Raw genomic sequence first — 23,674 nt, 5'->3', positions numbered from 1 at the left:
CTGTTTGTTTGTTTTTAAAATATAGACAGGACAAAAACTTTAGCAACGCTGCTTTGACTCATGACTGGAGTTTCTAATCTCTTGTAATCACAAGAGAATTTTTGGAGAATTTTCTGGTCCTGTGTTACCTGTAGGCAGACCTACTTTCAGTCATCTACCTGTCACAACCACATTCAACTGATCTCACACTGCTCCAGCAAACCTTTCAGCCCAACCTCTGTGTGTGTGAGTATATGAGGTAAACGTCCCCTCCCGTTGGCTGCAGGTCATCCTCAGTAGGCGGGGTGGGAGCTCCTTTCCCCTTATGACCCCCTCTTATCTTGCCGTGCTCTCTATTGTGAGGACTGTCCCCGTTGAGCTCAGGACCTGTTTGAAGGACTTCTCTTCAGATTATAGAAGACGTGCTTCTTTCCTGTGGTATCTGTTGTACTTTAAGAATTGATAAGATGCCGCTGTCACGTTCCCTGTCCATGACGTCGCTGAGCGGCTTGGTGCCGGCCTGGGAGGAGGACGAGCTACCTGTGGAAGATCTGCTGCTCTTCGAGGTGGCCTGGGAGGTCACCAACAAAGGTCAGGCAGATCATATATCTACTCCTTCATATCTATCATAAGAACACAAATGCATTTATTTCCAAAAAAATGCCCCTTTGAACTGAAAATAGTTCCATGCAACCATGGACCAACATTCTATAAATATGTAGCATAGATAACTATTTAATTTCATATTGCTATGTTCTTCTTGAAATGCAGTGAGAGGTGAAAAAGGCTTGATATTGGCAAGAAAACCAATAATGTACAGAATGAGCTGAGTGGTGCTCTTGTCTCTGTTAAAGCCCTCTACCCGTTTGGCGGTGACTCTTTGCTCCTCAAAGAGTAAATATCGAAATCGAGCGAGTATGGAGTCTGCTCTCTCTGCAGAGTTAAACATTAAGCTGCAGATAAGTGGAGAAAGTTGAACAGCCAATACTGATGCCCGTATGTATCCCCTATCACTCTTCGGAAGGAACAAATGATTGTTTTAACATGAATTTTATGTTTATGCATTTGGCAGATGCTTTGATCCAAAGCAACTTACACTCAGATCTCAGGTAGCCTAAAGGGGTCTTGCCTAAGGACCCCTTCTGGAAGTAGTACCTTTCATGCAGGAGTAGGTCAGGATTTGAACTCCAGGCACCCACATATAAGGCAGCAATCTCTTCACTACAATATCCAGTCGCTATAGAATTTTAGCACTCACTGAGGATGTGGGGAATCTTGCAAGCAGCCCCTTTTGGTGTGAATAACTACATTAGCATGTTTTTTGCAACATAATGACATATTCTAATTCAATATTCAATTTCCCATTGTGTGGTTGAAAGATAATGGTCACAGATACCAAGAATGATTTATAATGTGACACGTAATATAGTGCATTCACCGAAGTTTGAGTTTGAGTTTTGAGTAATTTCCTCACAAATGACCATAAAATAAAGAAAATTTTAATGCCTCTGGTGGCTGCAGACAGCTATGGCTGAAAGTTCAGTGAGGAGTTGACTGGTTTCTCAGCCTCCATTATGGAGGATAAGATCACAGTGGATGAATGGGGATATATGTGACCAGTACCTACTTTGAATGTAGCCTCAAGGCCTGGTGGAAGGTGGCGATCACATGTATCGGCCAACTAGCACAAGCTTTCCAGTAAAAAAATATTAAACAAAAAAGAGAATATCTGATTCTACATGAAGTCATTTAGATTTTTGTTTGAAGTTTAATTTACAGTTAAGACAAATCAGAACGCTGGAGCAGTTAATAATCCAGCAGTTGTCTTTAACTTTAGCAACCAGTTAAACCTCCCTCTAAAGCTGCAGGGTCTGTCAGGGGCTTGAAAACAACAACCCTACAGACCTTGCAGCTGTCATAAAGCCAGCATATGTGACAGTGTGTGGATTGTACTGTATTAGCGTCATCTCTCTTCCACAAACAGCCATTTATGACATGTGAACATGTGCTGCAGAGTCACAATACGAACACGCCGCACACTAGTTCAGGGGTCATTCTTCTGTTTTCTCGGAATCAACTCTTGTATAACGGCTACTCTCTGATGCAGGTTCCACGTCATTACTCCCTGATTGTTGATGTTCTCTCATATCAATATTTGTCTTTTTGTTGCCAAGTGAGATGGCGAAAAACATTCCCACGTGCTCCCTGCTCTTGTAAAGTAAAATGTGTCTGTGTTCATGTCACAGGCAACACAAAGTGCCATCAGCTCATGATGCCTGAATGTTCAGATTGAATAAGAAATAAATAGATAAATCTGCATTGAATTTATGGAGTCCTGACCACTTCAGGGACAGACACGGGTACACTCCTCACATTAAAACAGTTTGCAATGACCGATCTTTTTCTTTTTTTCTATGTACGTGCAGTTGGGGGAATTTACACTGTCATCCAGTCCAAGGCAAAGATCACAGTGGATGAATGGGGGGAGAACTACTATATGATGGGGCCCTACTTTGAACACAACTTTAAGACTCAGGTGGAGAGCTGTGAGCCACCCAACCCTGCCATCCGGAAAGCCATGGACTCTCTCATCCACAACGGCTGCCAGGTGTGTGTACGTGTGTGTTGATGTAAGGGGTAGGGAAGCACATCCATGCAATTTAGATTTTTGACAATGCTTTGAAAATGTCACACACACTTTGAAATATATCACAAGAAAAGAAGAAGGGGTGGAGATGTCTAGTATAAGTCAAAATTTTGGAAAAGCATCCTTCTGTTATGAAATACATGCACTCATTATTTCTAACGGAGGCAGATGAGCTTACCATATATGACAAGAGTGCTTTTTCTTGAACAATTTGCTCTTACCAGACTGATGCTTTTTTTAGTGAGTCTTGAGACAACTTTAAAAGTCTATGAAATGTAAGTGCATTTGTTTTACAAGCTTTTAAAACTCTGCTGCATGTTAACAACACGATAACTCATCCACATGTCATTCAAGCTCGAAAGCATCATTATTGTAACTGATGTATCTAACGGAGACACCCGACCCTGTGGCCCTGCCTTTCAAAACTGAAACACACTGACGTTTTGCATTATGTGAAACTGTCATAAATGTGATATTACACAACTGTTACATGTTGAAGGACACTCACAAATAGGGAAGGAAGGAGAAGGTGGATGGTGACGCTCCACTAGGGAACCGCATTTGAGTCCCACCCGACACCTTACTGTTTCACTTTTCTGCTTTTTTTCTCCCTCAGTCACATTTGGTTAGAGTTAGAGAAACACAAATGAATAAATAAGAATATGGTTGGGTTTGAATCTGAATGAATATGGGAATAAGGTTCACATTACAACACCTCTGTGATTCTGTACAACACAGGCAGTGTTAAACATTTCCATTTGACAACTTTGGCACCTTTCTTTTGGCACCTATGTGTGGACATACGTTACATGTTTTCTTATGAGACTAGACTGTAAACAAAGTCAAGCAAAAAATCTAGAAAAATGCTAATTTCATCCAACTGAACCAAACCTCATCCACAAACACAAGAGTGGGTGTTGTTTTCTGTACTTTCTGGTCCATTATTGCCATCAGGCAGGTCATTTGCCAACCAAATAATTTTATATAACTGATATTTATGAAATATATATAAACATACCTGAACAGATCCTCTGGAATGTGATGTCTAATATGGTGACTGAATGTGCAGAAGCATCAGGTCATGGCTTTGATCAACAAGTGTCTGCAAACTGGACAGTTGAACTTACTCCATCACACACATGTACAAATCACCTTTAATTTACTTAATTAAAGATTAATATCTGGTGTGAACAGGATACTAATCATACAAAGATTTAAACATATAGTTTTGATAGAGTCAGACTCATTCATTCAACATTTAACCGGAGTGAAGGATTTCTGGAGTTGAGAAACGGAATGTGCTTTGATTTGTATTTTAACCTTTTGATGAGTTATAAAGGCAGCAGAATGCATGCAGGGATCGGCACCATCCTCCTGTCACCCTGAACAGAAGACACAGATTGTTTGATAATGATGAGTTTTTATCTGTGTCACTGTATGACGTTAAGGGGAAGCAGAGAGGCGGTCTGGGTGGCCACTAGATGGCGTCCACACACTGATCATGAATGACTGTGGTTCAGTGCTCTGACTCATCAGCTGACACAAACTCCAGCAGTTTGTGGCAACTCATAGACAAATAATTACATTTTTTAAATCAAGTATCGTACTAACATACAACTTTTTATAAACTGATTAGGTCTGAGGTTTTTAAACATATTTACACAGGGTTTACAAGTCCCTTAGTTGCTGGACGAGCTATCTAAGTGCATTAGGACTGAAATATACTAATTATGATTGAAACGCAAGTACTGGGACTGAGTAACAGAAACTAAAAATGAGACTATAAGATAATTATATAGTTTGTGCAATCTGTTTCCAGTGCATCTGAATTTGCATTTATACTTTCTCCGGGTTTGCTTTGCTGCTGCAGGTTTATTTTGGCCGCTGGTTGATCGAGGGTAGTCCCTACGTGATCCTGTTTGACATCGGCTCCGCAGCTTGGAATCTGGACCGCTGGAAGGGGGACCTGTGGCATACCTGTGGCATCGGCCTTCCGTTCGACGACCGAGAGGCCAACGACTCACTCATCCTGGGCTCTCTGATCGCCTGGTTCTTCAAAGAGGTCAGACGGGGGCCTACTCAGCACTCAGTTAATCAGTGAAGTTTAATGTAATTCAATTGAAAAAGTACTTTATTTATCCCAATGGGAAATTCAATCTTAATTATTATTAATTATTTTAAAATAATTAGTCATTTTAGTAATGTTTAAAAAGTTCAACCTTTGTTGCCAAGGAGACCCAAAGTAAATACAGTCATTCCCATACTCATCTTGTGGCTTTCAGTTAACAGATCATCTTGGAGACAAGCCCAACGTCATTAGTCACTTCCACGAGTGGCAGGCAGGTCCTGGACTTATTCTCTCTCGCTCTCGCAAGATTCCCATGGCAACAGTCTTCACAACACACGCCACCCTGCTTGGTAGATACCTTTGCGCTGGAAATGTGGACTTCTATAACAACTTGGACAAGGTGAGAACTGTGGAGGGCTGGGCCTGCAGTCCACCTGCACATGTCACTGTTGGTCGCTGCACTGTGACTAATATGAACGCCAAGCTTGAGCATTCCCATGCTGTCACTGTGAGTGATAATACAGGCTCGACATGGAACCAGCAAACTATGTTCTATTTGCAAAATGCCTAAAAATGTACACACAAACACACATAATAGAACATGGCAGACAGAAAACCAAAGTTCAGCAGCTGTCAGATTTATTCTCAGATTCAAAGGTTTGGGCCTTTTACACTCACTTAGAGCATGATTAGTGTTGTTGGGATGTGTGTGGATGGGTCAGTGTGATGCTCTTAATTGGCCCTGCTGTGATCAAATCCTAAAGGTCAGTGTAGAGCTAAAGGTTACTCACTGGCTGAACAGATAACTGACAGATGATTCCCAACCTCAAAACAAAGTCCGAGGGACCTTAATTGATTCTATCGATGTAATCCCATCAATATGCATTTTGAGATTTTAACGGGTTGCTGCCGGCTTTTCTTAACACTTTTACTTTGGCAAAAGTATGTGCACACAGTGTGTCTCTACTATTCTGCGAGGTTTCTCAGTGAGGACAGAAACACCAGAATTGAAGTAATCACCAACATACAGAAAGACCTTTTGTTTCTTATTTACAACAGTATCTTATATAAACGTAGCTTATATATAACCACAGTCTCTCAAGTAAACTTATATAAACAGTATCTTATATAGCTCCACAATGAGGGAGAAAAACATTCACATCTGCAACGTGACACCACAGGTGTGTTGCTCTAATTGTTCTTTTGTAAATGACTTTTTTGCATATATAGCTGTAAGTATTAAAATCCATTGATGTGATCTTTGTGTTGTAGTTCGATATTGACAAGGAGGCAGGTGAGAGGCAGATCTACCATCGATACTGCCTGGAGCGCGCAGCGGTGCACTGCGCTCACGTCTTCACCACCGTCTCCCAGATCACAGCTGTGGAGGCCAACCACATTCTACACAGAAAGCCAGGTGCAGGTCAACTTGGATGCTGAATTGTCTTCAAAGAGATGTCGTTCTGAATGGTGATGTTTGTCAGCTGGTTGGTGTGACCATCGACCCAACCTGCGGGTCAGGGGCTGACAGATAAAGTTACTCACTGACATATTTTTACATGTTTGCTCACAAACCCAAGATGACCAAAGCAAAGTTTTTTGGACATCTGATCTGGACAAACGTAGCACGGCTCTAACTGCTAAACTCTTCTGTTGTCGGTTTGGTGCAGATGTTGTGACCCCAAACGGGCTGAATGTGAAGAAGTTCTCAGCCATGCATGAGTTTCAGAACCTGCACTCCACCAACAGAAGCCGCATCCAGGAGTTTGTCAGAGGACACTTCTATGGGTGGGTAAGCTTTAAAAGCAGAATGTCCTGTTGAACCAGCTCATGGAGCAGAAACCCAGCGATTTTAATGCTGCTCCATAGCTCTGAATTTTCTCATTACTGAAGAGGATCGTTCACTTTTTGTGTGAGCATTAATCAGGATGTTGTCTGACTGTTACATCTAAATGGTCAACCTGTTTTATCCCGGCAGCCATCTTGACTTCAACTTGGAGAAAACACTTTTCTTCTTCATAGCTGGACGATATGAGTTCTCCAATAAGGGAGCTGATATTTTCATTGAATCACTATCCAGACTCAACTACCTGCTGCGGGTGAGGACCTTCAGTTCTTAGATTGTAAAGTTACTCATCTACATGCTTCACATGTGCTCAAAGTCACTAAACTTAAAGAATCCTTCCTCACGTTCTGCACAGGTCCACAAAAATGATGTGACAGTGGTCGTTTTCTTCATCATGCCAGCTAAAACCAACAACTTCAACGTTGAGTCACTGAAGGGGCAGGCAGTACGCAAACAGCTATGGTATGACCTGCTTTGCTCCAGAATCATTCTAAATTATAGGATGATACTGTAGATTTAGGGTTGTAGTTCATTACATTGTAACACTGAATCACTTACAGCCAGAGGGCAGAACTCATCCTTTGTCATTGATATACACACTGCACCAGTCCTCAAAAAGGCCTGGACCTCCTCTCAGCCATGGGGCTACGTTTCTGTGGTCAGCAGAAAAGATCAATGCCAGCACCAAACAACAGAAGCCCGTATTTTAGGTTGTTCTGCAGCAAAAAGCTACAACACGCAGCCATGTATCTGCAAAGCTGCGTGAACCAATGCAGCACAAGCTCAGAACCATGCTGACACCACTGGACGGTGCCCTGTGGTATCAGGCACCAACACGTCAGCAGCAGATATTTCAAGTCTTGATCCAACTCATTGACTATGAGTGGCTGCACACATTTTGTTTTGGACCCACAGAACCATTTGCCAGACACAAATGGTTCTTCCTCAGTGTCTCATGAACCTACAATTGTTGCTAAAGTCCAAACAGTGGCATGAACAATAACTGTGACATCAGAATACACATAATACAATTATGCATCATTTCTGTTAACAATGATTTGTAGAGGATTTGGTTTTCACACCAGAAAATGCTTAAATGAATCCTTTAGATGAAAATAACTAACTTCTTGTTTTATTTCAAAATAAGTTCTGTAGTTGAAGACAATGAATTTGGGTCATGTTTGTGTCTAAAGGTTTCCATTCCATTTCCTCTCACAGGGACACAGCTCACACTGTGAAGGAGAAGTTTGGTAAAAAGCTCTATGACGCACTGTTGAAGTAAGTGTGTGTACATGATGCGTGGTGTGAATAGGATCTTTGGGCCTCTGTGATGAAGAATGGTCACTAAAGTCTGTTAAATGCTGCCGTTCTCTCTTGTCAGAGGGCAGATCCCTGATATGAACACCATTCTCGATCGAGATGACTTCACCATTATGAAGAGAGCCATCTATGCTACTCAGGTACGAATTCCCATTCTCCTCTTTGGTTCTACTTTCATGGAATAATAGTTATGAATTACCTAAATGAAATACTACAAATAATAATAAATACTGGACTGTTTGCACGGGCAGGTAGTCAACAGGGTGTGATCATCTTAGTGCAATAAAAAGTTTACAGAAAGAAGAACTGAAAATGTTGCAGACTAAATCTTCATCTGTATACGTTTCACCTCCTAAGCTCCTCTCTGTGGTGTTTCCCCCGGAGTGATTAATCTGAGTAATGGCCCCGTAGCAGATGAATTCTAAAAGAACAAGAGGGGGTTCCACGAACTGACAAAACAAGTATGAATGTGTGAGCTTTACACCCGGCCCAGTGAGGGGTAATTATCTACATCCACCCTGGACTACGGGTCAATAGAGCAGCTGTGTCAGTGTCATATCTGTTAGAGCTCAGTGATACAAGCGAAGTGCCAATAAAAAGGTCATTACCAATTAAATGAATGTATGTCAGTGTCAATATTTCACTGGTTGGAAATGGGCTTGTTGTATCGACTACAAGTGTGAGGAGTGATGGAATCTGGACTCCTGATTGGTGATTGGAGGAAATGCTGTTGTGATGATTTCCCTCTTTGTTATTTTTTATTGCTCTTCTGCTGCCATTTCAATAGCAGCCTCTTTGTCTCTGTTATTACTACACCAGAAAATAAATGGTAAGCAAGTGCAGTATATAGAATATATAATTAATATATAAATATACATATATATATATGTATATATACATATATTACCAACTCCCAGATTGGCTGTTTTTATGCTTATATATTTAGTTGAAGATTTATATACACAAAGTCCTTTATTATTGTAGATTTATGGTACAACAATATATTGAATCGCCGTTTCAGCTACCAGCGGAGAAAGTATAACAAGATATAATTTCAAAGAAAAAAGACAAGATCATTATTTTGGAAAAAACTCAAAGCAAAGGCTACTAAAAGTACTTTAGTTAATACTTTGAAAAATATAGTAACACAGTGTTAAGGAAAAGAATTACAGTTGTTTTTTTAAAGGTCAAAGCCAATTTAATGGTGTGGAAAGCAAAAACACTCGTTAATAAATTGTTGATTAAGAGAATAAAACTTTCTTGAACATTCCGATTGGGACTAAAATACTTGTTGATGAAGCTATTGTTGTTAACTCAGAGGGATCGACAGGACAGAAACAGTCTAAACACAAATCATTTTTACAGATGATTCATCAGTGACAATAGTGGTAAGGATTTCATGAATTTTCTCTCTGATAGAAGCAATTTTATTGGTGAAGAAGCTCATCATCACTGAGAGTTAAAGGAATACATGGCTTAACAGAGCTCTTTGTCAGCCTGGCTACAGTGCTGAAAAGAGACCTGGGATTGGCCTTATTCTCTTTTATCAATTATAAATAATACGTAGTATTAGCTTTGCGAAAGGCTTTATTTTATGTTATTAAACTATATTTCCAGACTCTGTCAGATTCTCCTAAATCAGTGGAACATCATTTCTTCATGGCTTGATTGTAGTCTGCTTTAAAGCACGCAGCTCTGAGTTATACCGAGGAGCCAGGCTCTTCTGACTGATTGCAACGTTTTTCAGCGTTGAAGCTGTAGCTCTGTCAACAAGATCATCAAGTTTTATCGGAGTGAACTGTAGGTATCCGGTAGCGGGTTTATGAGATTCATAAATCATTGCATTCTGTTTTTAATTGTTTTTGGAACTGGGGTTATAACAGGTTCACCTTCTCAAAAAATTGATGTAGAATTAATGTAGAATGTAGAGATCAAGCTAACTGGCCCTCTTCCTGTCTGAATTACATGCTTTCCACACCCGGTTCAGAGACAAAGCCTTCCTCCAGTGACCACTCACAACATGCTGGAGGACTCCAACGATCCCATCCTGTCCAACGTCAGACGTGTCGGCCTCTTTAACTCCAGGAACGACCGTGTCAAGGTACACAAAAACATGCTGGAGGTTTACTTTAGGTTGTAAGAGTCCTCCTATCCTATTGAGCTGTATGTTGGCACACAAATCCTAGAGACAGTCAGCTTTCCAGTGGCCTGGTACTAAATCTGGCTTACATCTGACTGAGATAATATTTGAAACATTCAGCGGACACAAATTAATTTCATAGCAACTTTTAATATTACACAAAAACATATTACATATCTGAGAAAAGCCATATTCATATACAGTTACAAAGTTAAAATAGTGTGTCTCTCAATAGATAGAAGTCAGGAAGCTGATAAGATATACCCTCTGAATCAATATCTATATGAATTATTAGGTCCTGCAACTGATACAATAGCATCTGCCCTACAGAGCAACCAAATGGTAAAATCTTTATATCATTGTCTTTGTGTCCTCTCAGATCATTTTCCACCCTGAGTTCCTGTCCTCTACCAGTCCTCTGCTACCGATGGACTATGAGGACTTTGTTCGTGGTTGTAACCTTGGAGTGTTCCCTTCCTACTATGAGCCATGGGGATACACACCAGGTATCCTTTCACTACCACACTGTTGCTGCTGCTATACAACAGCCAAATGCAACTACAGTTGCAAAATGGTCTATATTGAAAGTTACCTTTGCAATAAAACTAAACTGGAGTTAACATTCTGTAAACTTGAGGTGCACTTTGCAAGAAAGAAATCTTTGCTTCCTGTCTTAGGCCTCAGCATTTTATATATCATATTTATTTAATCTTTGTTTCTCAGTAATCAACATGACTCTCAAGCCATCTTAGACTTGCGGTAACAAATGATGCACACATGATGCATACTCACTACAGTATTCTATTAAGATTAAGATCAGATTTATTGTCATGCATACATGCATACACACAAAATCCCTCCGCTTTTAACCCATCCAGGTTGGCACCTGATGACACACACATGCACAGGGTCACACTCTCATAGAGACAGATGCCATGCACTGGAGGGGGCAGCCAATCAAAGACCAGGGGAGCATTGGAGTGTGGTGCCTTGCTCAAGGGCACCTCGCTCCAGCTTTTTGAGTGGCGAGAGTGGGAACCTTACGGTTATTAGACGGCCCACACTAACCACTGGGCCGCCCTATATTCTCTATCTATATAGCCTACAAAATTAGGCCTTATGTTCACACCTTTCTAATTTAAAAACTAAACAGAGCTGAAAGCAGTCACAGGAGATGTTATTATATGCTCATCATCAATAGCAACACCATCCCATGGAACAGTGGTACTCTTCCTGTGGTTCTTAGGACTAGCTGCCCATTTCTCAGTCAGTGCTGTCCAGTACTTGGGGCAAATACATAAAACTGTGTGTAGTTTCAAGACTAAACTGTGCATTCACACAAACTCAGAGAAGTGTATATACGGGCTTTTCACTGCAAGCTGTGTGTAAATATGATTCTTTTTTAATAAATCTCTATACATGCAGCACATTAATAATCATGCTGGAGAAAATCGTAATGATCTCATTCCATTTCTAAAGCCTCATTTTAAAGAACTTCACAGCCATTAAACACGACCATGTGTCACAGCTTCAGTTTTTAAAAATAGTCACAATCAAATTTTAGAAGACCCAATAGGAGACTAAATCAGACAAAAAAACAATATTCTATACCATTGAACCAGTGACCTGATGAAAAGTAATTCCATCCCACACTGTTATACAGCAGCTCCTCCATCAGCCCACTGGCTGTACACTGGACCCACAAAACCATCTGTGGTGCATTTACACATGTACTCAACTATCTGCACTGGAACTTTTTCTAATTGGAAAGAGTTGGGAACTGGTTGGGGACTGAATCACTCATGTATGTATGCTCAATCAAATTCAAGTGTACCAAGGTGTCCTGCCTCACACAATCACTTAGAGTGGTCAGAGAGTTTGTCACCTCATTTGAGGAGTGAGCATTGCTCAACATGGGCTGATTGTTTTCTGTTGTACATGTGATTGAAATAGAATAAGAAATTCCGTAGAAACAACAGTGACAAAAACATTTAGACTAATATTCAATTACAAAATAAGGAATGGGGGATTTGAAAATCATCAGTAAATAATTTCTTAATGATGAAAATATTAATTCAATAATTTTGTAGAGCTGTCCAAATGAAATTAAACTCCGGGATGAAGATTTCATGAAAATAAGTTTTAACCAACATGTTGAAAACCCTTCACAACATCAATCGATCAAAGCATGCTGCCTTAATGATCCCAAGTCTCTAACTTTTTCCTCACTCACTTGGGGGCAGTGAAACTAAATTCAGGATCATGTTTGTCCATACTACTTACAAAGAAAGAGAACAAGTGATTTGGTCAGTCAACAGCTGATGTTGTCATCTAATTATAGAGCGATCAACATACAATTCAAATTAGATTTCAACAGAAAGGATCTTGTTAGTGGGAATTTATGACGTACTCATAACCTAGAAGCACTATCCGCGGGAGCTTATTGTGTAATATGCCCCCAAACCTTGGCTTTCACCCTTGTAATTAGACAATGTATTCCTTTTTAGTAGTCACATTTCTTTAATTGATTCCCTTTGCAACCTCTGATCATATAGATGTGCTGTTCACCTCTGTGTTATTCAGGTGAGTGTACTGTCACGGGCATTCCCAGTGTAACCACCAACCTGTCAGGTTTCGGCTGCTTTATGGAGGAGCACGTGTCAGAACCAGCAGCCTACGGTGCGTGCACAGACCCACACAGACACACAAAGACACACACACTCACACACTCTCTTTACATTTTGCTTGCCCTCTTCCTCTCACTGTCAGGTATCTACATTGTGGACCGACGGTTCAGATCCCCTGAAGAGTCCTGTAATCAGCTGACCCAGTTCATGTTCAGTTTCTGCCAGCAGTCTCGACGTCAGCGCATCATCCAGCGGAACCGAACAGAGAGGTTGTCTGACCTGTTGGACTGGAGATACCTGGGACGGGTCAGTGTCTGCTCCTAATTCTTAATTTTTCCTCAGTGTCTCATGAACCTACATAAGGATCAAAAGAGATGACTTTGTGTCATTTACCTCTTGCTATTAAGTCTATATTTATATTTCTTTTTTTGCTTCTATAGTGACATGTTGTTGTGGCCACAATTAATGTAGTCCTATTCTTTGCTGGTGTTTCGTAGTGTGACTTGATATAGAAAAACAAACTGGTCAAAACAAACTAATAACAAAAATAGAAATACAAACTGGCAATGAGCAGAGGAAACCTGTTAGTATAACTCCTGAGGGGGGGTTATGATCAACACAGTACAGGTGAGCAACTGAGACCAGAGTCTGGTCAAATAGTCCTGTTTGCTAAGAAAGGTTCCCAATTGAATGTAATGTCTAAATCAGAGTCAATCAGTCATACTATCAATCAATGCCCAAGGAAATTATAATGTTGCAGTAGATCATTTGTCTTTATTAATTAGGAGGCAATGAAATAATGAATAATTCATTCAGAAATGTTTATCATGTTTTTTGTTACTTATGGCGATTGCTGCTGGCAGGAATGACCTTCTATAATGTCCCTTGTTGCCGTGGAGCTGAACACACTTCATTGTTTTATCACTATCTTATGAAGAGGGTGTGCAGTGTTGTCCATTTTGTTGAGCAGATTTCGCAATGTTCTTCTTTTGCACAATTTGCTGCTGCCCCTTGTTGCACACACTGAAGTACCTAAGCTTAGATAAGAAGTACAGTCAGTTCTGTACCTTCATGTAGACAGGCTCAGTGTAGCATTTTCAATCTTTTTGTCCAGGTGGACACAGAGGTATTTGTAGCCCTCCAGCTTGCCTGTAGCTCAGGAGGAAGAGGAAAGAGCGGTCGTATGCCTGAACCCCAACGTTGCCTCCATTGGTGTGTGAATGTGTGTAATAGAGTAAAAAGCACAGCCTTAATACTTTATAGACTAAGAAGAGCTGTGCGTGTGTTTCTCTGTGTGTGTGTGTGTGTGTGTGTGTTTCTGTGTGTGTGTATGGGAACGGATGAATGGATGGACTTGCTGTGTGATAAAGCTTTTAGTGGTTAACAAGACCATGAAAGCACTGTATGAATATAGTAAAATTCATTCATTCATTTGCCATTTACACCCGCATCTTTTCCCAGGATAAAAATAGTGTCCATTTCCTGGTCCTCCTTAAATCAACAATGATATTATGATGATAATATTGATGATTGTTCTCACACCATGCTATAAAGGGGTCGACCAGTTCCCTGCACTCACCCTCTTGTCCATCACTGATACACCAAATGACTACAGAGCCATCTGAGTATTTCTGGTGATGACAAGACTCTGAGTTGTACTGGAAGTCTGACGTGTACAGAGTGAAGAGAAACGGTGAGAGTGCAGTCCCCTGTGGTGCTCCCGTGCTACTGATCACCTTCTCAAACACGCAACCCTTCAGTCTCACAAACTAGCATTTAGGAAGGTAGTCATTAATCCAGGGAATTGTAGGGGCATCCGTCTCTATTTTGTGGATCTTCATACATAGGAGTATAGGCTTAACTATATATAACACTGCAGATATAAGTTTTTTTTCTATATCACTCTTTCCTTTCTCTTATGTTCTTTTTCAGCTCTTTCTGTACACTCCTCTATAACCTTCCCATCTCCCTCACTGAGGGTGTCTTTGGCACCTTTTTCAGGTCACAGGTGATCCAGGGCTTATCGCTGGAGGAGCACCTCACTGTCCTTGTGGGGTTGATAGTTTCCACACAGAAGTTAATGTAGTTTGTCACACACTAAGTTATGGTACTGATCATATCCATGTGATTCACGGAGTGTAATCTAGTCTGTGGCCTCAAAACATCCCTGCAGATCATCTTCAGCTTCCAGAAACCACTTTTCCAAAATCTGTATGATCCCAGGTTGCTACTGAACAGTGGGTGTATAGGCAGAGGTAAGGAGAGCCAGATTGTGGGTCTTCTAACATAAGACAGGCACAGAAGCTGTTTGCATCTTTTATATTTGCATAGAATAAATCCAACTTTTTATTTTCTCTGGCGCTGTTGAGAAACTATTGGGAAGTTGTTAGAGGGAGACATGGTTGAAATCTGCAAGGATTGCCACGCATGCACTTGGGTAGCGTGTTTATATAGGGTAATAGGGTAATATATGCAACACAAAGTGAACTTTTTCAGTAGATAATATGGTTGTAAACTCCCAGTGACATGTCCAGGATTATACCATTCATACCATTGTTAACAAGCCTTTGCTTTTACTTCTATTTCTGATGTCTCCGTTGGCCCGTATCATCTTAAAGCCAGGTAGAGATGCATTGGAGACTGGTAAAATGATGCACTCTCAACATTTCTGCTATGTCCTGATGAGCGCTCCAAGTTGTTGATTTAATTTGCTAACAATCTCACATTCCCCATCAGCGCTGCTGCAGCACAGCTTATTTACTCTGTGACAGTCGGCTAACTTCACGTGTAGTTTGCTACTGATAGTTTTGTGCAACATGGCAGGATATTTATCAGATTTTCACGATGTGGACGACAACTTTGAGTATGATGGATATCCTTACCGGAGTGAATGAGCTGTGCTGCAGTGGTGGGCATCGATGACGTCTTCCCAGTAGATGAGTGTGTAGAAAGCCCTCTATAAGCCTCCCGATAGCCGCCAATAACAACAACATTGCAGCTATGAACTAACAGTACAATAGTACGCGTTCATTCATTCATTTGTCTTAAAGTATTGGTGAAATAAAGACAGATAATGCCTTATTTAGAGGCTGCATCATCTATGCCCCCGTTCAATCCGTTTTATGGATCTCGAAGAATCTAAATATCTTCCAAAGGACGCCAACTTTCACCAAACTGCTCTCGGTGAGTAGATGAACGTATTTCATGCCAGAAATAGGTCTAGGTTTAAAAATACCGGAGGTCCCCTTTAACAAATGCAAAACACATATATGATCAGAGCTGCTGCAATATGCTGCCACTATAGGTGTGACACATTCTAGAATTTTAATGAGATGGGCTGTATGATGGTGTGGTGACTAGCATAGCTGTCTAAAACTAAGAAGTTTCCTGGTTCGACTCTTTCCTCTGGGCTTTCTACATGGAGTTAGGATAATGTTAGTCCCTTTTCCCATTTTTCTAGGTGATCTAGCGAAAAAGCTTTGGAAAAGTATACAGGTGGTTATTTTGTTTTACTAATCAACCGTACCTCTAAATGTAGAACAAGAAGGAAAGTTTAGAAAAAGTAGAATGCACAAGTTGATAAGCTCTACAAAATAAAACAGGAAGTATGGCTAAGTTGCCGAAAGGAAACTAAGAAAGTTAACTTTTTGGGTCTAAAATTGAAATTTTGCAATGGTGGATTTTTTAAATCATGGACAAAATGTGTTCTGTGAGATACTGAACATACTGAACTTTGACCATGAAATTCTGATCAGTTAATGCTTGAGTCTAATGCATAGTCTTGCCAAATTGTGAAAAAATACCCTTTAGGTGGTCCTGAGAGAGGTGTTCCTCATTAACAAGAGTGGAATGGACATGAGCCCATAGTGACCACTGTGCTCTGAACTGTATATTCATATGTCTGCTTTCTGCGAAGAACCATAACCCTAACAATGATAAAAGTGTGAAAAAGAATAAATGTTACCTTAAATCAAATGTCATAATAAAGATGTTTTGAGTAATGTTATTGATGTATATCTCTGGCCTGTGATTGACAGTTCTACATACATGCCCGCCATCTGGCCCTTAGCAGAGCTTTCCCAGACAAGTTCAAGTTCGATCCCGTGGCACCTCTGAAGGTAATACAAGCTTTGCAAGAAAGTTGACTCACTATTTGTTTATTAATGACTAAAAGGCACTTCTTTTGTCATCAGTTGCTTACTGTTAGTCGTTATCAGAGTTGTTAGGTCTGAGTGGCACAAAAAGCTAGAAATTTGCTTTTGATAGTTCACAGAGAAATTCTATATGCACCCCTGCTTCGTGTAAATGCACATGCATATATGTGTGAATACATCTGATGTCGTTTTTGAGTGTACTGTATACTGTTGGACTTACAGAATTTCAGTAACAGTCTAACATCTGGATGAATGATAGGCTGATGTCAATCCCTTCAACCTGTTATTCCTTCTCTTATTCTAGCACTCTGACTGAGGCACAGTTTTTAGTTTTATATATTCATATAAAAGAGCTGCTTCATTCTTTTGAAAATTAATTGGAAAGGAAAGAGATAAAAAAGGAAAAAGGTCGCAACAAATTAGGGAAATGATGCAAGGCAGAAATAAGGCAAGAAGGAAAGAGCGAGAGAGGACTGAGTGAATGGAGATGGAATGGGGAAGGGAAGACATTAAAAGGTAGGGGAGGAACAGGAAATAAGAAAGGAGGCAAGAAAAGGGGTGTGTAGGTGATAAAGAAAGGGGGAAATTAAGGTGAGAGAGAAAGAAGAACATTTGGAGGGAAAGGAGGAGGGAAAACAAGGAACAAGTGAGAGTAATAATTCTGCTCATCATTTAGGTACAACACACACTAATTTGCAATAACTGAGACTCTCTTGTCTTTACAGACAGAAGGTTTCCGGTATCCCCGACCTTACTCGGTGCCCCCATCTCCTTCGGCCTCAGTTCACTCCACCCCCCACCACAGTGATGTGGAAGATGATGATGATGAACCATACAATGAAGACGAGGAAGCCGAGAGGGACCGGCTGAACATCAAGGCTCCTTTTGCACTGGGAGCTGTGCCAGAGGGTAAGAAGATGCAGCCTGGAGAGTCAAGAAACTGAATTCACAGCTTGTACCCACATTCAAACAGTCAACTCCTGCTTCTGCTTGATGAGCATGCAGAAATGATCATGTGACTAACAGAAGCTGTAAACTGCAGTGATGGAGAATACACATCTTCTCCCTCCATTCAATAAACACACTGTACTTCTACTTGTGCTGCTACAAAGCTCCTAACTCCAACTCTTGAAAAACAATGTTTTTACAAAAGTTTGCAAAGTGTCAGCAACCTAAATGTATGCTGACAAGGATACCTTTAAGAGAGAATTGTTCAGTTAATATTTTCACAATTTTGATTGAGGTCTCAGGTTGACGTGAAGAACGCAAAGCAAGTTGAGCCAAGGTCATCGAATCTCTCCACTTCACCAATGGTTCAAATGGAGTTTAATCAATTGGCAATTATGTTTTAAGTGCAGTTAGATAGTTTTAGTTTGACAGACAATCAATTTGAAATAAAACAGCAGATACTACCAAAAAAAGTTGGTCAATTTTCTAAAAATGCAATAAAGAATTACCTTTGTAATTTGTTATTTGGTCTGAATTTTTATTAAATACATATACAACTCCAAATAAATTATTGTCAGTGTGTTCACTGACCATCTAAATACATTTAAAATTTGATGCCTGCAACGCACTCAAAGTAAGTTTGGATAGAAATGTTTATAAAATCTACAGCAACAGCTTTCTGGAAGATTTTGCCATCGGCAAATCGAATTGGCGACAGGCGAGGGTGTCAGGATTGGGTATAAAAGGAGCATCCCCCACAGGTTTAGTCTTTCCAAGCAAGGATGGGTTGTGGCTCTACACCTTTTTGTCAGACAATCATCAATACACTAAAATTATTTCTCAATGCAAGATTGTAAAGATTGTCTTTCAGCAGGCACGAGTGTTGTTAAAAAATTCAGGGAGTCTGTGGAAATCTTCATTTAGATTCTGCTAACACATCCCATACATTTCTCCTTCTTTCATATACATATATATGTATATGTGTGTGTATGTATGCACTACAATATGCAGTGTTTTTTTTTTTTTTACTGTCAGTCAGGCATCAATGAATATCAGTGGAGATGTGGGCTTCACTGTCTTTTCCGAGGACACGTGGACAGCTGATACCAGCTGAGCCATGGCCATCACATGCCCCACTGCGTTAGAAAACCATCATGCCACCATGATCAGTGTAGCCACATGGGCTCAGGAGTAACATGAAAAACCAAAACAGTAGGGCCAATTGCTGTGTCTCCTCACTTTTCTGCTGTACTTTTTTTTTTTTTTTTGCTAATAAAAGAGATACCATGATGACAAAGAAAATGTTTCAGTATTGTTTAAACTTAATTAATTAAATGTATTTTCACAAAGGATTCCGAATCAAAGGTAACTCTAAATATGCAAAACTCTCTGTTTATGTAATGATTATTAGTATTGTCGAGTAAGCTGTCTGACCAGAAAATGTTCGATTTTAAGTGGAAATATATAGATATCAGCTTACCTGAAAGATATGTTATTTCATTCATAATCAAACTTTATTGAATATCATCCTGGTGTATGTGAACAGCTGTTTAAAGATGTTGTAGACACTTTGTTTTCCCACTGTCTTTTGGCAGTATTTTCATCAATAAACATTTATCTGAAAAGTGTCCATTTAAATTTTTATGAATATTTTCATTCTGCTCGGTTTGAATTACAATGTAACGTGCATTAAGATGCTGGATGCACTGTGGAAATGAGAAATTCTACAAAAACTGCAGTAAAATACAAAATTCATGAATTCTTACAATTATGCGTGAGTTAAAGAACACTATCATATGTTTTATTTTATTCTGTGATGTTACTAAACTGCATTTTTCATAAGTAAAATCTACTACCACAGTAATAATTTGTTTCATGAGATTTCAAAGCAAAAGTCATTCCAAGGCACTTGGAGATACGGTCAGAGTCAATATAATTAAATTCCATCCTTTTCAAAGATATTTCAATTAAATCTAGTTAATTAAAATCCAAATTAGTCCAGTTCATATAATCCCTTTTCACAGGAACAAAACCTCCAACAGAAGCAGAAACAGGAAGGGCGGCCATCTGCCTCGACTTGTTGTCTCAATATGTTTTTTTTACTGAGTCGAGCACACAGAACAGATATAACAATACTGCAGTTTGTCTTTTGTCACTGTTGCCATGGGTGCCATGACGCCCCTCAGCCATATGTAATAACACAATGCAGGATATCAAGGTGATGCAGTGACCTCAAGTCTTAGTTTGAAGCTTTCTGGGAGAATGCAGATGCACAAACACCCCAGAGGTTCAGGTTCAGCATCATGTTGTCCAAAAATAACAGCAAATGTCCTCTTGAAACGCATCAATTGAAACAACAGAGCTGCTACACTTTGTATGCTGAAGTTCAGGCTGTAGTAGCACTGTGTAAAAGTTATAGAGTTGAAAAATCAAGGCTTAAGAGGAAAAAATAGAGTCTGTGGTGAGCTCACGGTGTGTTTATTTGTATCGTAATTTTCAATTTAACAAGCTTTATTGACATGACCATAAATGTGCAGGCTATTACCAAATCCTTATAGTCAATGAAAGAACTGGATTGGATGGAAATAGAAGATACGACGTTGAGCATCAGTGGCATTGAATTTCATAGTTAAAGCACTAAACTGCTGTGGACTGTCACTGCACTTCTCTGCACTACAGAAGAGTCAGAAGAATTATGACAAAACCTGCCTCATGTTGTTCCTCAAATTGCCTTGGTGACAGTTTGAGCTCAGCCTCTGGTTTCCATTAACCAGGTGAACCTTGTCAAACGTTAATTGGTTGAATTTCTCATCTTTGAGTCCTTCGGTTTTCTTGTGCTGTACTGATATCCAGCTGAAATCCTTTTTCAATCACTGTTATAACAAATTCCAGTCAGTGCCAGAAACTTTTAATGTTCTTTTTTACGTTCAGTTGCAAAAATTGCAGAAGTTGTGAGGAAACTGGCTCTCATGAGGACTACCACAGACGAGGAAGCCTGTGATTCCCAACAACTCGTGTAGAGGAATGCCCAAAATTCAGCCTTATTGCTCCTCTCTCATTTATTCATCCATTCATAGAAAAAAAGATTCCTTTTTTACCTCTGATACCAGAAACATAACGAATGTTGTATGTTTAAACAGCACCTTGTTTCAATGTTCAACACAGTCTTAGAGTAAAAAATGCTATGAACTCTTTTTATTAAAATTTCACATTTCATTCACAGATAGAGAATTATATTTACAAAGCAGCTGTTTGTCTCCATTACACCAAACTAGACACCTCACATGAGAGATGATGACCAGCAGCTGTATAGATGCCATCAGAAGTACTCTCTCTTCCACACCGGCAGCTCTTGGAAATACATGTCATCTGGGTTTTCATCAGCTAGAGGAAGGAGAAAGGCAATTAGCATAACTGAATATCGAGGTGAAAAGCCAGAACAAAAAACATATAGTTCAGTATTATGTGCCACATACAGTCAGAAACTTTAATGGTGCAGTGTGTGGTCAGACCTATGAGTGATCTACTAATAATAAAGTAAAGACTGCTGAGTACTGATGATGCCAAGGTGTAGCCGGCGACGCTCACCTCCCTCTCTGGCCTGCTGCAGGAAGTTGAGCAGGACGGTGGCTGCCTGGTCTACGCTCAGCTTCTCTGTGTTCTGGCTGCGGGTCTCTGACAAGAAGCAAGCAGAACACAAAGGTTATCTGCCGGCTACAGGACCCAGCATGATTCCAGCTGTGAGACTGTCGAGGGCACCACGGATTCTTCTGGTCTTAATGATAAATAATTTAACTAAAGTTGCTTTAACTAAAGAGACAGTTTGAGCTGAATAAACTTTGTTGTACCTAAGTGTAGCGTGTCATAGACATCTCCCTCTTTTCGGTCCTCAGAGATGAACCTACGTCCCTCTGAGAGAAAGTTTTACACGTCAGTTTCAGTTCCTTTCACAATAACAATCTTCGTTTTTAATTCAGACACAGCAGTCTGTATGTCACATGTCGGTTTGAAACACACTGTCGGGTTCTGAATATGTGAAATAAAACCAGATTATTGTAAAATCTGTCCTATCTGTTCATTAAGCATCCAACACTTTGGGCCAATGGGTCTGAATTCAGGAAGTTATAAGCAAGAGACCAAATACATACGTGTTCCCTTCAGGTATAACATAGCTTGTGGGGTCCAGTTTCTCCGCTGGAAGGAGCCCTTCAGACGACACAAAGAAAAGCAGTCAGACGGATGTAATGATACACTACTTTACTGATTCACACTTCTGATTCGCTCCTCTTTGCTCATCTTTTTAGATCATGGGCAACTTTTCAGTTATTGAGCAAAACATCTGTCTGAATCATTTTGTAAAGGGAAATACCTTTGGTGCACTCCATGACTGAGAGATTAAGGTTGCCAGTAGTAAAAGGGTGAGTCCATGGGTTAATGTGATGATCCTTAAACCCTGTAGGAGAAAAAGGGAAGTCACAGCAAATGTTGCAATTCACATTCAAAACTCTGTGTAAGCCAGTTATAAAAAATTTAACTAGACCTTTGCTTCAACGAGTAACTTTGAAATGTGTCTGCGATTATGAAATGCAACATTTTGATTGGCTGACAGTCTTAAAAGTTCTTTCAAAACTGATGATTTTTACAGTCAGATATTAGTTCATTGTCTTTTTGTGCAGTTCTTCAGAAAAACCTGTCTTTTAGGTTATTTTTAATTTGCTATAAAGTCTTACAACTTCTATGAATATTCAAACTAAGTTTGAAAAAAATGAGAAAATAAACCAATTAATAAACAATTTAATAATAACTCTAACTTCTGCAGACTTCTCCATGTAAAATCCTAAACTCAAACTTTTCTTTTGCATTGTACCTACCTTCATGGTGCAATCAGGGGTCCAATCAGCTTAGAGTCCAACACAGACAATGTCACAGAATCAGGATCAGGGTAATTGCTGGCAATGTTTCCCCTCCCTGTATTTATATCCTCTGGGGCGGGAACCCTGCATGATCCACGCTCCCTCACGATGCCAGCAGGGATAGGTCACGCCAATTTGATGAAACGGGGGCGGCTGGGAGAATGAATGAACGGAAGCACCGATCAATCTTGCTCCTTCAATGAGAGCTGTTGTTTACTGTAAATGTTTTTGAATTAAAGCAGCTGCCAGGAGCACTTTCAGCTCCTCGATGGAGTTTTTCCAAATCGGTTACGTTGAAGCTGCAGGCTTCATGATATGAAATGTGGACTGGCTCTGGGTAATGTTACTATTTATAAGAGCTTCAATATTTCCCCCTGGAATATTGATGTAAGCATTTTGTTCGCTGGAGCAGAATACAGGGAAATTGACAGCTTTTTTATGAATTCACACTTCCAGTAATGAAAAGGGTAGCTAATGTAAAGCCTGCTGCCACAGCACTACATTTCACTGTTAGTCACGCAAGAATATGACTGACGGCTGGAGCAGCTTTACGTAAAGGTCCACTCACAACTTCTGGCTCTAATCTCGGTTGGGTTCATTTTGTATGAAGTTTGCATGTTCTCCCCATGCATGTATAGGTTCTCTCCAGGTTCTCCCGCTTCCTCTCACAGTCCAAACAAAGGTTAACTGGTGATTCTAGATTGACTTTACGAGTGAGAGTGCATGAATGTTTGTCCAGTTTGTCTCTGAGATGGACTGGCATGTGCCTAGTGGCACACCTGGGCTCTGAATTGGATTTAGCAGGAATAGAATATGGATAAATAGATATAAATGATGAACCGGGGCTACACAAAGATTTACTGAGGTCCAGAATTAACAGCCTCCTACCAAAAGTCCCCACTGATGTCCCTGGTTTTCAATACAGCTTCTATGGTTGTGTTTTGTGTATGCATGCCTCACTCTGAACAGTGTCTCGGAAAACAGACTGAACAAGATCAACACAAAATTCTTTCATTCTTTGGACTGATCATA

The 23,674-nt window shown here is 40.1% G+C and overlaps 2 protein-coding genes across 2 annotated transcripts; one reads left to right on the top strand and one right to left on the bottom strand.

Annotated features, from left to right (window-relative positions):
• Nucleotides 1-312: 312 nt before the first annotated feature.
• On the top strand, nucleotides 313-17,876 carry gys2 (glycogen synthase 2). The gene is made up of 16 exons (XM_072377128.1): nucleotides 313-570; nucleotides 2,406-2,587; nucleotides 4,497-4,688; nucleotides 4,909-5,094; nucleotides 5,967-6,111; nucleotides 6,365-6,482; nucleotides 6,673-6,793; nucleotides 6,896-7,002; nucleotides 7,759-7,818; nucleotides 7,922-8,000; nucleotides 9,848-9,961; nucleotides 10,380-10,506; nucleotides 12,584-12,679; nucleotides 12,770-12,933; nucleotides 16,665-16,745; nucleotides 17,507-17,876. The coding sequence occupies exons 1-16, from the start codon at nucleotides 447-449 to the stop codon at nucleotides 17,723-17,725; spliced, it is 2,115 nt and encodes a 704-aa protein (XP_072233229.1). The 5' UTR covers nucleotides 313-446; the 3' UTR covers nucleotides 17,726-17,876.
• Nucleotides 17,877-20,975: 3,099 nt separating this feature from the next.
• On the bottom strand, nucleotides 20,976-22,695 carry spx (spexin hormone). Its single transcript, XM_072377555.1, has 6 exons — nucleotides 22,601-22,695; nucleotides 22,099-22,182; nucleotides 21,878-21,935; nucleotides 21,578-21,640; nucleotides 21,318-21,404; nucleotides 20,976-21,113 (listed from the first exon to the last, which is right to left on the bottom strand). Exons 1-6 carry the CDS (start codon nucleotides 22,604-22,606, stop codon nucleotides 21,049-21,051), a joined length of 363 nt encoding a protein of 120 aa, XP_072233656.1. The 5' UTR covers nucleotides 22,607-22,695; the 3' UTR covers nucleotides 20,976-21,048.
• Nucleotides 22,696-23,674: the final 979 nt, after the last annotated feature.

This window comes from Leuresthes tenuis, unplaced genomic scaffold, assembly GCF_036924035.1.
Source record: "Leuresthes tenuis unplaced genomic scaffold, fLeuTen1.0.hap1 SCAF_23, whole genome shotgun sequence".
Taxonomy (NCBI): Eukaryota; Metazoa; Chordata; class Actinopteri; order Atheriniformes; family Atherinopsidae; genus Leuresthes; species Leuresthes tenuis.
Note: the sequence above shows the minus strand (reverse complement) of the source record. Positions and strands in the feature narration are given on the sequence as shown.